Source organism: Scyliorhinus torazame, chromosome 18 (assembly GCF_047496885.1).
Source record: "Scyliorhinus torazame isolate Kashiwa2021f chromosome 18, sScyTor2.1, whole genome shotgun sequence".
NCBI classification, from domain to species: domain Eukaryota; kingdom Metazoa; phylum Chordata; class Chondrichthyes; order Carcharhiniformes; family Scyliorhinidae; genus Scyliorhinus; species Scyliorhinus torazame.
The window spans coordinates 25,215,408-25,227,445 of record NC_092724.1 but is presented as its reverse complement, the minus strand read 5'-3'; the positions used below and the strand labels follow the sequence as shown (position 1 = coordinate 25,227,445).

At 49.6% G+C, this 12,038-nt stretch overlaps 1 protein-coding gene across 4 annotated transcripts in view; it reads left to right on the top strand.

Annotated features, from left to right (window-relative positions):
- The window catches only part of LOC140395056 (protein S100-A1-like), a 119,383-nt gene extending 108,349 nt beyond the window's left edge, over positions 1–11,034 (top strand). For all 4 annotated transcript variants that reach the window (XM_072482411.1, XM_072482413.1, XM_072482412.1 and 1 more), the window contains 2 exons: positions 2,471–2,648; positions 10,742–11,034. In XM_072482411.1, the coding sequence (XP_072338512.1) occupies positions 2,508–2,648; positions 10,742–10,903 (303 nt within the window). In that variant the 5' untranslated portion in view covers positions 2,471–2,507 and the 3' untranslated portion in view covers positions 10,904–11,034. The remainder of the gene's footprint in view (positions 1–2,470; positions 2,649–10,741) is intronic.
- Positions 11,035–12,038: the final 1,004 nt, after the last annotated feature.

Below are 12,038 nucleotides of genomic sequence, written 5' to 3'. Positions count from 1 at the left end.
TATCTGTGTGACTGTTGGACAATCCGAGAGAGGTGTAGGGACTAGGGGGTATCTGTGTGACTATTGGACAATCAGAGAGAGGTGTAGGGACTCGGGGATATCTGTGTAACTGTTGGACAATCAGAGAGAGGTGTAGGGACTAGGGGATATCTGTGTGACTGTTGGACAATCAGAGAGAGGTGTAGGGACTAGGGGGTAGCTGTGTGACTGTTGGACAATCAGAGAGAGGTGTAGGGACTAGGGGGTATCTGTGTGACTGTTGGACAATCAGAGAGAGGTGTAGGGACTCGGGGATATCTGTGTAACTGTTGGACAATCAGAGAGAGGTGTAGGGACTAGGCGGTATCTGTGTGACTATTGGACAATCAGAGAGAGGTGTGGGGGACTAGAGGGTAGCTGTGTGACTGTTGGACAATCAGAGTGAGGTGTAGGGGACTATGGGGTATCTGTGGGACTGTTGGACAATCAGAGAGAGGTGTAGGGACTAGAGGGTAGCTGTGTGACTGTTGGACAATCAGAGAGAACTGTAGGGACTAGGGGATAGTTGTGTGACTGTTGGACAATCAGAGAGAGGTGTAGGGACTAGGGGATATCTGTGTGACTGTTGGACAATCAGAGTGAGGTGTAGGGGACTAGGGGATAGTTGTGTGACTGTTGGATAATCAGAGAGAGGTGTAAGGACTAGAGGGTAGCTGTGTGACTGTTGGACAATCAGAGAGAGGTGTAGGGACTAGGGGGTATCTGTGTGACTGTTGGACAATCAGAGAGAGGTGTAGGGACTAGGGGATATCTGTGTGACTGTTGGACAATCAGAGAGAGGTGTAGGGACTAGGGGGTATCTGTGTGACTGTTGGACAATCAGAGAGAGGTGTAGGGGACTGGGGGATATCTGTGTGACTGTTGGACAATCAGAGAGAGGTGTAGGGGACTGGGGGATATCTGTGTGACTGTTGGACAATCAGAGAGAGGTGTAGGGGACTAGGGGGTATCTGTGTGACTGTTGGACAATCAGAGAGAGGTGTAGGGGACTGGGGGATATCTGTGTGACTGTTGGACAATCAGAGAGAGGTGTAGGGGACTGGGGGGTATCTGTGTGACTGTTGGACAATCAGAGTGAAGTGTAGGGACTAGCGGGTATCTGTGTGACTGTTGGACAGAGAGACTTGTAGGAGACTAGGGGGTATCTGTTGGACAGAGAGAGGGTAGGGGACTAGGGGGTGGCTGCATCATTACAGTATGGTTCTGTGTGTTTGTATCAGGCTGCTGCTGACTAGTCTGCAAGACAGCTCTTCTAACCGTCGCACAAGCTCCCAGGTGTTAGTGAGAAGGGCTTTGCAGGGTCAACAGGTCAGGGTGTAACATTGTCATTTCTGATGCCTTGGTCAATGCCAAGCGGTCTGACTGATTTTATTTTTACACTTTCATTTGATGCAACGGAATGGGAGCAGAAGAAGCGGGAGGGTCCCCTCCAAGCCACTCACTATACTGACTTGGAAATATATTGGACATTCCTTCACTGTCGCTGGGCCAAAATCTTGGAAATCCCTCCCTAACAGCACTGTGGGTGCACCTACACCAGGACTGCGCCGGTTCAAGAAGGCAGCTCCACCACCACCTTCTCAGGGGCAATTAGGGGGATGGGCAATAAATGGTGGTCCAGGCAGCGAATCCCACATCCCACGAACGAATAAAAAGGATGACAGGTTTCCCTCCTTAAAAGACATTAGTGAGCCAGGTGGTTTTTTTAAACAATCAATTACCATTATTGATACGAGCTTTTTATTCCAGATTTATTTATCTCATGGAACTTAAACTCTACAATTTCCACCTGTGGGACTTGAACTCATCTCTCCAGATCATTTAACCAGCTGTCTGGATTACTAATCCAGTAATGCTACTGCTGTGTATGCCCGCTGGGCTCGGTAGGTTGGGTGCGGAATGCCCATGGGGATCACTTGGCTTGTTTGTTTGTGAATGATTTCCATTAGGATAAGGTGGCAGGACCCATTACTCCGCCAATCGGACTCCACTTGACTGCCATAATTTACAAGAATGCCTGCTTCCTAAACCAATGGGTTGTGCGGGGTGGGACTGAGGACTGTGATTGACAGGGGCTCTGTATAAAATGTGGGCACTGGTCCTCGCCTGGTACTTTGGAATCTTCAAATTGGTAAGTGAAGGAGAGTTTGGGGCGCACGGTTCCAGCCTTTTAATTTGTTAAACTGATTCACCTTTTATTTAAGAAACCTTGAAGAAAGAAACTAAATGGAAAATGTTTCAGTGGTAAATTGATCAGATTCTATTCCTGATTCTATTAGTGGACAGGAGCTGATAAATGATATTTGGATTTGAAGCTGTTACCTGACAATGATGAATTGTTCTGCCTCTTTTAACCTTTTGGCTGAGTGAGAATTATTTACTCTTCTGCAGACTAACGTTTTCCTTTCACCCTCATTTTCCTCTGTCGCAGCCCCCTCTCAATCACTGCCAGCCACACCAACACCAGCATGCTCTCCCAACTAGAAGGTGCCATGGATGCGATCATCAAGGTTTTCTACAAATACTCGGGGAAAGAGGGCAACAAATATACTCTGACCAAAGCTGAGCTTAAGAACCTGTTAAAAGGGGAACTTGGTGCTTTCCTGAAGGTAAGTGATAAAAGTTCAGCTTTGATTTCAGAAGCTAAACAGTTAGAAACTGGCTCAGTGACTGAGTGGCTCTCTTCTCACTGGTAGTGTTAGGACACCAATAACCCCCCAAGAGTTAGTCAGATAACAGAGCTGGAATCACATTGTTTCTTCCTGTAATGGACTGAAAGATTGAGAGATGATAAGTGATAACCTTCCCTTTTTTGTGGCCGTTAGCTTCTGTTGGGCGAGCCTTGATTGGTGCAGATCAGTCCAGGAAACCACCAATTAGATCTAAATTGCTACTTTTGGGAGGAAAGTAGCAATTAGGTTATTTGAAAGACAAACTCTCATTTCTGTAACACATTTTCTGACCTCCGACTGCCCCAATAGCTTCACAGCCAATGAGGCACTTTTTTTGAAGTGTGGTTACTGTTTTAATGTGGGAAATTCAGCAGCCGATTTGCACACAGCAGGATCCCACAAACTGCAGCGATGATCAGGACCAGATCATCTGTTTTTAGTGGATAAATATTGAGCCCACAGCATCTGGGAGAATACACCTACCCCTCCTCAAAATAGTGACTGTGGGGACTCTACATCCATCCAAAAGGACAGGAGGGATCTCGGTTTCAATGTCTCATCTGAAAAGTGGCATCTCCGAGAGTGTGGCACTCTCTCAGCACTGCGCGTACCAACCGACCCAAACTGACACAAGGTACCAGAGAGTTGTAGCAAAGAGGCACCAACCAACTGGAGGACAGACTCATATCTGCATCTCTGCCCAGTGCCAACTCTCTGTCCCGTCAGGGAACTTCACAGAGCTGCACCAGCCATCCCTCAGGCAATGAGCCGCAGCCAGCCTTAGCCTTAGCCCACCAGCTGCCCTACGATACGTGACAAGCTGTGAGACCCTCATGTCAGAAACAATTCAGTTTCTGACATATTTCCATACAGCAGCTGGAAGGGTTTGCACCAGCTATTCATTGCAACATAACAGATGTCTCTGGATCTTTCTCAAAGGGCAGATGCAGGGGGAAGAATGGGATTAAACTGGGTGGAATATTAATGAAGAGTGAAACTTGCATTGAAGCTTCGGAGGGTTGTGAACAGCTCCGGACTCCCTTTTATAAAAAGGAAAAGGTGCAGAGGCACTGGAGAAAGCGAGATGAACATTTACAAAAACAATCGCAGAAGTGAGATTGTCAGGAACGTGGAAAAGGCTGTCGTACAGATGCTGAGCAGAAAGGGGGAGGTTGGCTGGCTCGTGATGCAGAGCGAGGCCAGCAGCGTGGGTTCAATTCCCTGGCATCTCAACCTCCTCACCTGAGGCATGGTGATCCCCAGGTTAAATTAACACCAGTCAGCTCTCTGCACTCAAAGGGGAAAGCAGCCGGTGTTCACCTGGGACTATGGTGACTTTCACAGAGCTGAGGATATTATTATCTTTAATATTCTTTAATATTATAAAGGGGGTTGACAGGATAGATGTAGAGCAGAGGGCCATAACTATAACATTAATTTATCCATTGAGGAACTCAGGAGAAACTCGGATGTAACAGTGAGAATGTGGGATTCCCTCCGACCTGATGGGGAGTGGCGGAGATGAATCGTATTGAAACATTTAAGTGGGAAGGTGGATAAATACAAGGGACAAAGGAATAGAAGGTGAAGAGGGGGATGGAGGAGGCCTGTGTGGAATTTAAACACTCGCATGGAGTGGATGGGATGAATTACCTATTACTGTGCTGTAATTTTGATGTACAATAGACACTGTTGTCTGTTGAAAGAAAAATCTCTCTGGAGAAAGTAATCTTTAAATGACTGTGTCTCAATAAAATAAGCCTCACACATTGAACGTGTAGATTTTATCAAGCGTTCACAGTTTCAGGATACAGGGTAGGTAATTTTGGACTGAGATGAGGAGAAACTTATCCATAGATCTCTGAAGGCAGGATAATAGGGTGGTGAAAAAGGCATATGGGACTTTATCAATCGAGGCATAGATTACAAAAGCAGGGAGGTTGTGTTGGAGTTGTGTAAAACTTTGGGTGAGGCCGCAGCTGGAGCACTGTGTGCAATTCTGGTTGCCACATTATCGGAAGAATGTGATTGCGCTGGAGGGGGTGTAGAGGTGATTCACCAGGATGCTGCCCAAGTTGGAGCATTTGGGGAGGTTGGAAAGAAAGGCTTGGGTTTTTTTGTTGGCGCAGAGAAGACTGAGGGGCGACTTGATAGAGGTGTACAAAATTATGAGGGGCATGGATAGGGAGCAGCTGTTCTCCTTAGTTGAAGGGTCAGTCACAAGGGGACACAAGCTCAAGGTGAGGGGCAGGAGGTTTGGGGGGGTGGGGGGGAGAATTTTTTAAAAATCCAGTGGGTAGGTACAGTCTGGAACGCACTGCCTGGGAGGGTGGTAGAGGCGGGCGGCCTCACACCCTTTAAAAAATACCTGGATGAGCACTTGGCACATCATAGCATTCAAGGCCAAGTGCTGGTAACGGGGTTAGGTAGGCAGGTCGGGTATTCTTCATTTGTCTTTGCAAAGGGCCTTGTCTTCACTATATTTTCCGTGATTCTCTCAACTTCTTCACTCAGAGGGTGGTGAACCTGAGGAATTCCCGATCACAGAAAGCAGAGAAGGTCAAGTCACTGAATATATTTAAGATGGAAATAGATAAGATTTCTACACATCGAAGGTGCCAAGGGTATGGGGAGAATGCAAGAGTATGGTGTTGAGATAGAGGATCAGCCATGATCACATTGAATGGAGGAACGGGTTTGATGGGCTGAATGGCCCACTCCTGCTCCTACCTTTTCTCGGTCCACTGTGGGAGAATTCAGAATGTCCAATTCACCTAACAAGCACTTCTTTCGGAGCTCCCGGAGGAAACCCACACAGACACGGGGAGAATGGGCAAACTCCGTCCAGACAGTGACCCAAGCCGGGAATCGAACCCGGGACCCTGGCGCTGTGAAGCAAAAATGCTAACCACTGTGGTACCGTCCCGATCTGGACTGTTTCATTGAGTCATAGAGTTTTACAGCACGGAGAGAGACCCTTCGCCCATCATGTCCAAGCCGCCATCAAGCATCTATTTACACTCTTCCCATTTTACAGCACTTCGTCAGGGTTAGGGCTAGGGTTAGGTGGATTGGCAATGCTAAATTGCCCTTAGTGTCATAAAAGGTTAGAAGGGGTTATTGGGTTCCGGGGATAGGGTGGAAGTGAGGGCTTAAGTGGGCCAGTGCAGGCTCGATGGGCCGAATGGCCCCCTTCTGCACTGTATGTTCTATGTATCTATATGTATGTGTCTATGGTCCGTAGCCTTGTATGCTACGGCATTTCAAGTGCTCATCTAAATACTTCTTAAATATTGTGAAGCTTCCCGCCTCTACCACCTTTTACGGCAGAGTGAGTTCCAGATTCCCACCACTCTCTGGATGAAAAAGTCTTTCCTCAAATCCCCCCCTAAACCTAATGCCCCTTACCTGAAATCTATGCCCCCTATTATTGAGCCCTCTGTTAAGGGAAAAGTTCCTTCCTGTCCACCCTATCTATGCCCCTCATAACCTTATACCCATCCGCCTTCTCTGCTCCAGGGAAAACAACCCCTGCCTACCCAGTCTCTCCTGATAGCTGAAACTCTCCAACCCAGGCAACATCCTGGTGAATTTCCTCTGCACCCTCTCCAGTGCAAACACTTGCTTCCTATAGTGTGCACCCCAGAACTGCGCACATACTTCAGCTGTAGCCTAATGGGTGTTTTATACAGCTTCAACATAACCTCCCTGCTCCTATATTCTATGCCTCAGTTAATAAAGGCAAGTATCCCATGTTCCCTCTGTGATGAATCCTGTGTCCACAAGTCCTTCACTTTTCCCAGATCCCAATTACCTACATCAACCAGCGAGTGCACAAGAACAGTTCCACGGTCTTCCTGCCCGGAATGCTGCTCCCGAACCCCATCTCTTCCTACTTGTTCTCAGTGGGATTAGGCCTGGGAGTCAACACTGGATTGTTGGGGGGTCAGAAATAGGCCAGACCCCGCCCAGAGAATGGGAAAGGGATAGGCGGTGGGGCCTGGGAGAGTGATGAAGGGCAATAGTGGAGAGGAGAGGGGAGATAGGGGTGGTCTATTAGGGGGGAGGGGAGCGGGAAAGAGAGAGAGACAGGGAGAGGCCAGGATGGGAAAGGTGAGGGATGAGATCACAGACTAATGTTGTGCCAAAAAATCTGACTCATTGTGTTGACGTGGAAACAATTTGCAATCGCATTGTTCAAATTGTCTTAATTGTGTTTCCACATTGTCCCCACAGAAAACACTCTCAATTTAGAGGAGCAGGGAATAGCCTAATTGATCAGGAGTTGATAAATAACACAGGATTGGTTACTCTGGAAATAGGCGGCTCCAGCCCAACTCCCGTGTTACCGGCAGCATCTCTGCACCCTGGCCTCCCAGAGGGGGCTATTTGCCTGATGCGTGTAAGATAAACACTCATCACTAATGCCCTGCAGTAAATGAAATCCAGTACTGCTCGGAATAGTTTTGCTCAGGGTGGGACCCAGGAATTTACGATCATCTAGGGAGGGGCTCAGCATGAACACTCATTACTCAGTCCTGGGCGGGATTTCCAGCCACAAAAATGGGAGATAATTACTGGCTGCGTTTATACTGAAGGTTTGAGGTGACAGACTGTCTGAGATGAAGGTAGTTCTTGCAGGAAGGAAGCCTCGGTCAAAAGCTTGCCAAATGCTGTTTTGTCAGGAAGGAGGAGTGGCGCAGGGGAAAGAATTAGGGGGCAGGGGCGGTGGAGGGGCATTTGCACAGGGAAGCCCACTCATTAATTGGGCGCTGAGGTGATGTTTAACTGTGCGAGCTACACAACCCAATGATTTATTATCGTCCTCCTGTTTAGAAATTCCCCGCTGCTAAACTCCCAATACTCGCTGCAACCGAGCCCCGAACCAAAGCGACACAAGATGGTCTAAGAGCGAGATGCTACCAGAGCAAGCCCCAGGCCAGCCTGCAGCGCTAATGTGACTAAACGAGGAAGTCCTTGCATATTAGAATCACATGCACAGGGTCTGGAGGCGAATCACATGCACAGGGTCTGGAGGCGAAAATATCAACCCGGTTACACACAACGCACCTTAGATTCCCGCACAACCCATAATTTATATACCCTGCTGTATATTTATTGTACAATCTTAAGGTATTCTCCTGTAATCAGCAGTCTCGTTGCAGTAATAATCTTCCAATTATCACAAGCAGTGTCTCTACCTGTCTGCAGCGTTTCCAGCTGTGTCTGAATGAACACACACACCTCAGTCAGCGTTCAGGTCCAGCTCCACCAAATGGAGGACAAAATCCAGATCGACACTCGCAGTGTATACAGAGGGAGTGCTGCACGGTCAGAGGGTCAGTACTGAGGGAGTGCTGCACTGTCAGAGGGTCACTGCTGAGGGAGTGCTGCACGGTCAGAGGGTCAGTACTGAGGGAGTGCTGCACTGTCAGAGGGTCAGTACTGGGTGAGTGCTGCACTGTCAGAGGGTCACTGCTGAGGGAGTGATGCACGGTTAGAGGGTCAGTACTGAGGGAGTGCTGCACTGTCAGAGGGTCAGCGCTGAGGGAGTGCTGCACTACCCGAGGGTCAGTACTGAGGGAGCGCTGCACTGTCAGAGGATCAATGCTGAGGGAGTGATGCACTGTCAGAGGGTCAGTACTGAGGGTGTGCTGCACTGTCAGAGGGTCAGTACTGAGGGTGTGCTGCACTGTCAGAGGGTCAGTGCTGAGGGAGTGATGCACTGTCAGAGGGTCAGTGCTGAGGGAGTGATGCACTGTCAGAGGGTCAGTACTGAGGGAGTGATGCACTGTCAGAGGGTCAGTACTGAGGGAGTGATGCACTGTCAGAGGGTCAGTACTGAGGGAGTGATGCACTGTCAGAGGGTCAATGCTGAGGGAGTGATGCACTGTCAGAGGGTCAGTGCTGAGTGAGTGCTGCACTGTCAGAGGGTCAGTACTGAGGGAGTGCTGCACTGTCAGAGAGTCAGTACTGAGGGTGTGCTGCACGGTCAGAGGGTCAGTGCTGAGGGAGAGCTGCACTGTCAGAGGGTCAATGCTGAGGGAGTGATGCACGGTCAGAGGGTCAGTACTGAGGGTGTGCTGCACGGTCAGAGGGTCAGAACTGAGGGAGCGCTGCACGGTCAGAGGGTCAGTACTGAGGGAGTGCTGCACTGTCAGAGGGTCAGTACTGAGGGAGTGCTGCACTGTCAGAGGGTCAGTACTGAGGGAGTGCTGCACTGTCAGAGGGTCAGCACTGAGGGAGTGCTGCACTACCGGAGGGTCAGTACTGAGGGAGTGCTGCACTGTCAGAGGGTCAGCACTGAGGGAGTGCTGCACTACCGGAGGGTCAGTACTGAGGGAGTGATGCACTGTCAGAGGGTCAATGCTGAGGGAGTTCTGCACTGTCAGGGGGTCAGTGCTGAGGGAGTGATGCACTGTCAGAGGGTCAATGCTGAGGGAGTTCTGCACTGTCAGAGGGTCAGTGCTGAGGGAGTTCTGCACTGTCAGAGGGCCAGTGCTGAGGGAGTGATGCACTGTCAGAGGGTCAGTACTGAGGGAGTGATGCACTGTCAGAGGGTCAGTACTGAGGGAGTGATGCACTGTCAGAGGGTCAATGCTGAGGGAGTGATGCACTGTCAGAGGGTCAGTACTGAGGGAGTGCTGCACTGTCAGAGGGTCAGAACTGAGGGAGCGCTGCACGGTCAGAGGGTCAGTACTGAGGGAATGCTGCACTGTCAGAGGGTCAGAACTGAGGGAGTGTTGCACAGTCAGAGGGTCAGTACTGAGGGAGTGATGCACTGTCAGAGGGTCAGTACTGAGGGAGTGATGCACTGTCAGAGGGTCAATGCTGAGGGAGTGATGCACTGTCAGAGGGTCAGTACTGAGGGAGTGCTGCACTGTCAGAGGGTCAGAACTGAGGGAGCGCTGCACGGTCAGAAGGTCAGTACTGAGGGAATGCTGCACTGTCAGAGGGTCAGTGCTGAGGGAGTGATGCACTGTCAGAGGGTCAGTGCTGAGGGTGTGCTGCACTGTCAGAGGCTCAATGCTGAGGGAGTTCTGCACTGTCAGAGGGTCAGTGCTGAGGGAGTTCTGCTCTGTCAGAGGGCCAGTGCTGAGGGAGTGATGCACTGTCAGAGGGTCAGTGCTGAGGGAGTTTTGCACTGTCAGAGGGTCAGTACTGAGGGGGCGCTGCACGGTCAGAGGGTCAGTACTGAGGGAGTGCTGCACTGTCAGAGGGTCAGTACTGAGGGAGTGCTGCACTGTCAGAGGATCAGTACTGAGGGAGTGCTGTACTGTCAGAGGGACAGTACTGAGGGAGTGCCGCACAGTCAGAGGGTCAGTACGGAGGGAGTGCTGCACTGTCAGAGGGTCAGTACTGAGGGAGTGCTGCACTGTCAGAGGGTCAGCGCTGAGGGAGTGCTGCACTACCGGAGGGTCAGTACTGAGGGAGCGCTGCACTGTCAGAGGGTCTGTACTGAGGGAGTGCTGCACTGTCGGAGGGTCAGTACTGAGGGAGTGCTGAGGGAGTGCTGCACTGTCAGAGGGTCAGCGCTGAGGGAGTGCTGCACTGTCAGAGGGTCAGTACTGAGGGAGTGCTGCACTGTCAGAGGGTCAGTACTGAGGGAATGCTGCACTGTCAGGGTCAGTCCTGCACTGTCAAAGGGTTAGTGCTGAGGGAATGCTGCATTGTCAGGGTCAGTACAGAGGGAGTGCTGCATTGTCAGGGTCAGTTCTGCACCGTCAAAGGGTTAGTGCTGAGGGAGTGTCTTTAATTAAATCCTGCAGAATCCTGCCAGGTGGAAATGTTTTTCTTGGTGGCTTGAAGCCAATATTTGTCCCTAACGCAGAAAACATTCAAATTTATAATTCCACAAAATCCAACATCTATTTTCTGAAGACAGCTGTTGGATCGTAATGGTTAGAGAACTCATGGTCCTTCTGAAAGTGGAGATATTACCTGGAACGATTTCCCACTCAGGAACTGTTATTTAATGGTGCGAAGTAGAGAACGTCCAAACTCAGTTTTAATCTTTTCTCTTTCTGCAGTATCAGAAAGACCCCAATTCTGTCGAAGCAATCATGAAGGATTTGGACACAAACCAAGATGGGCAGGTGGATTTCCAGGAGTTTATTCATTTGGTGACAGCACTTACCATTGCCTGCAACGAGTTCTTTGTGGAGCTCCTGAAGAACCAGGGCAAGTTGTGACGAGTAGGATGAAGGGGCCAATCTTGTACTGAATGTGTGCTGTGCTAACTGTTTATGCTGAATCGTTATTGTAAATGCTCAAACACTGGACATTGTTCCTGTAGTTTCAATAAAGGTGACTTTGGACTGACTGCTTGGCTTCTCTAATTTCAATCACTACTTCTCTGGTTCACAATAGTTTGAAGTTCAACAACAACAGCCTGTATTGATGTATCACCTAATGTAGCAAAACATCCTGATGCCCTTCACTGAGTGATTGTCAAACACTGTCTAACTATTGAGCCACAGGAGGTAAAAGTGTCAAAATCCTGGTCAGAGGCAGTTTTAGGGAACATCTTCAAGGAGGAGAGAAAAATTGAGTGAGCCAGACAGAGAGAGAAAGTAGGACAGAGACTGGCAGACAGAGAGAGAAACAGACATAGGGAGAGGGGCTGGAGGAGGTTACAGTGATGAGGAGGCTTGTAGAGGCTGGAGGTTACAGAAATAAGGAGGGTTGTAGGGTCTGAAGCTGCAAATAAATATAAGGGAGGATTGTAGGCTGGAGGAGGTTACAGTGATAGAGAGGGCTAGAGGAGGTTACAGAGATAAGGGAGGATTGTCAGGACGGGCCAGAGGAGGTTACGGAGACATTTAAAAATACATTTAGAGCATCCAATATTTTTTTCCAATTAAAGGGCAATTTAGCGTGGCCAATCCACCTACCCTGAACATCTTTTTGGGTTATCATAGATCATAGAATTTGCAGTGCACAAGGAGGCCATTCGGCCCATCGAGTCTGCACCCTACCCAAGCCCACACCTCCACCCTATCCCTATAACCCAGTGACTCCACCCAACACTAAGGGCAATTTAGCATGGCCAATCCACCTAACCTGCACATCTTTGGACTGTGGGAGGAAACCGGAGCACCTGGAGGTAACCCACGCACACACGGGGAGAACGGGTTGTGGTGGTGAGATCCACACAGACACGGGGAGAATGTGCAAACTCCACACGGACAGTGATCCAGGGCCAGGATCGAACCCGGATCCTCGGCGCCGCGAGACAGCAGTGCTAACCACTGCCACACCGTGCTGCCACGAGGAGGTTACAGAATAAAGGAAGGTTGTTAGGACGGGAGGAGGTTACAGAGATAA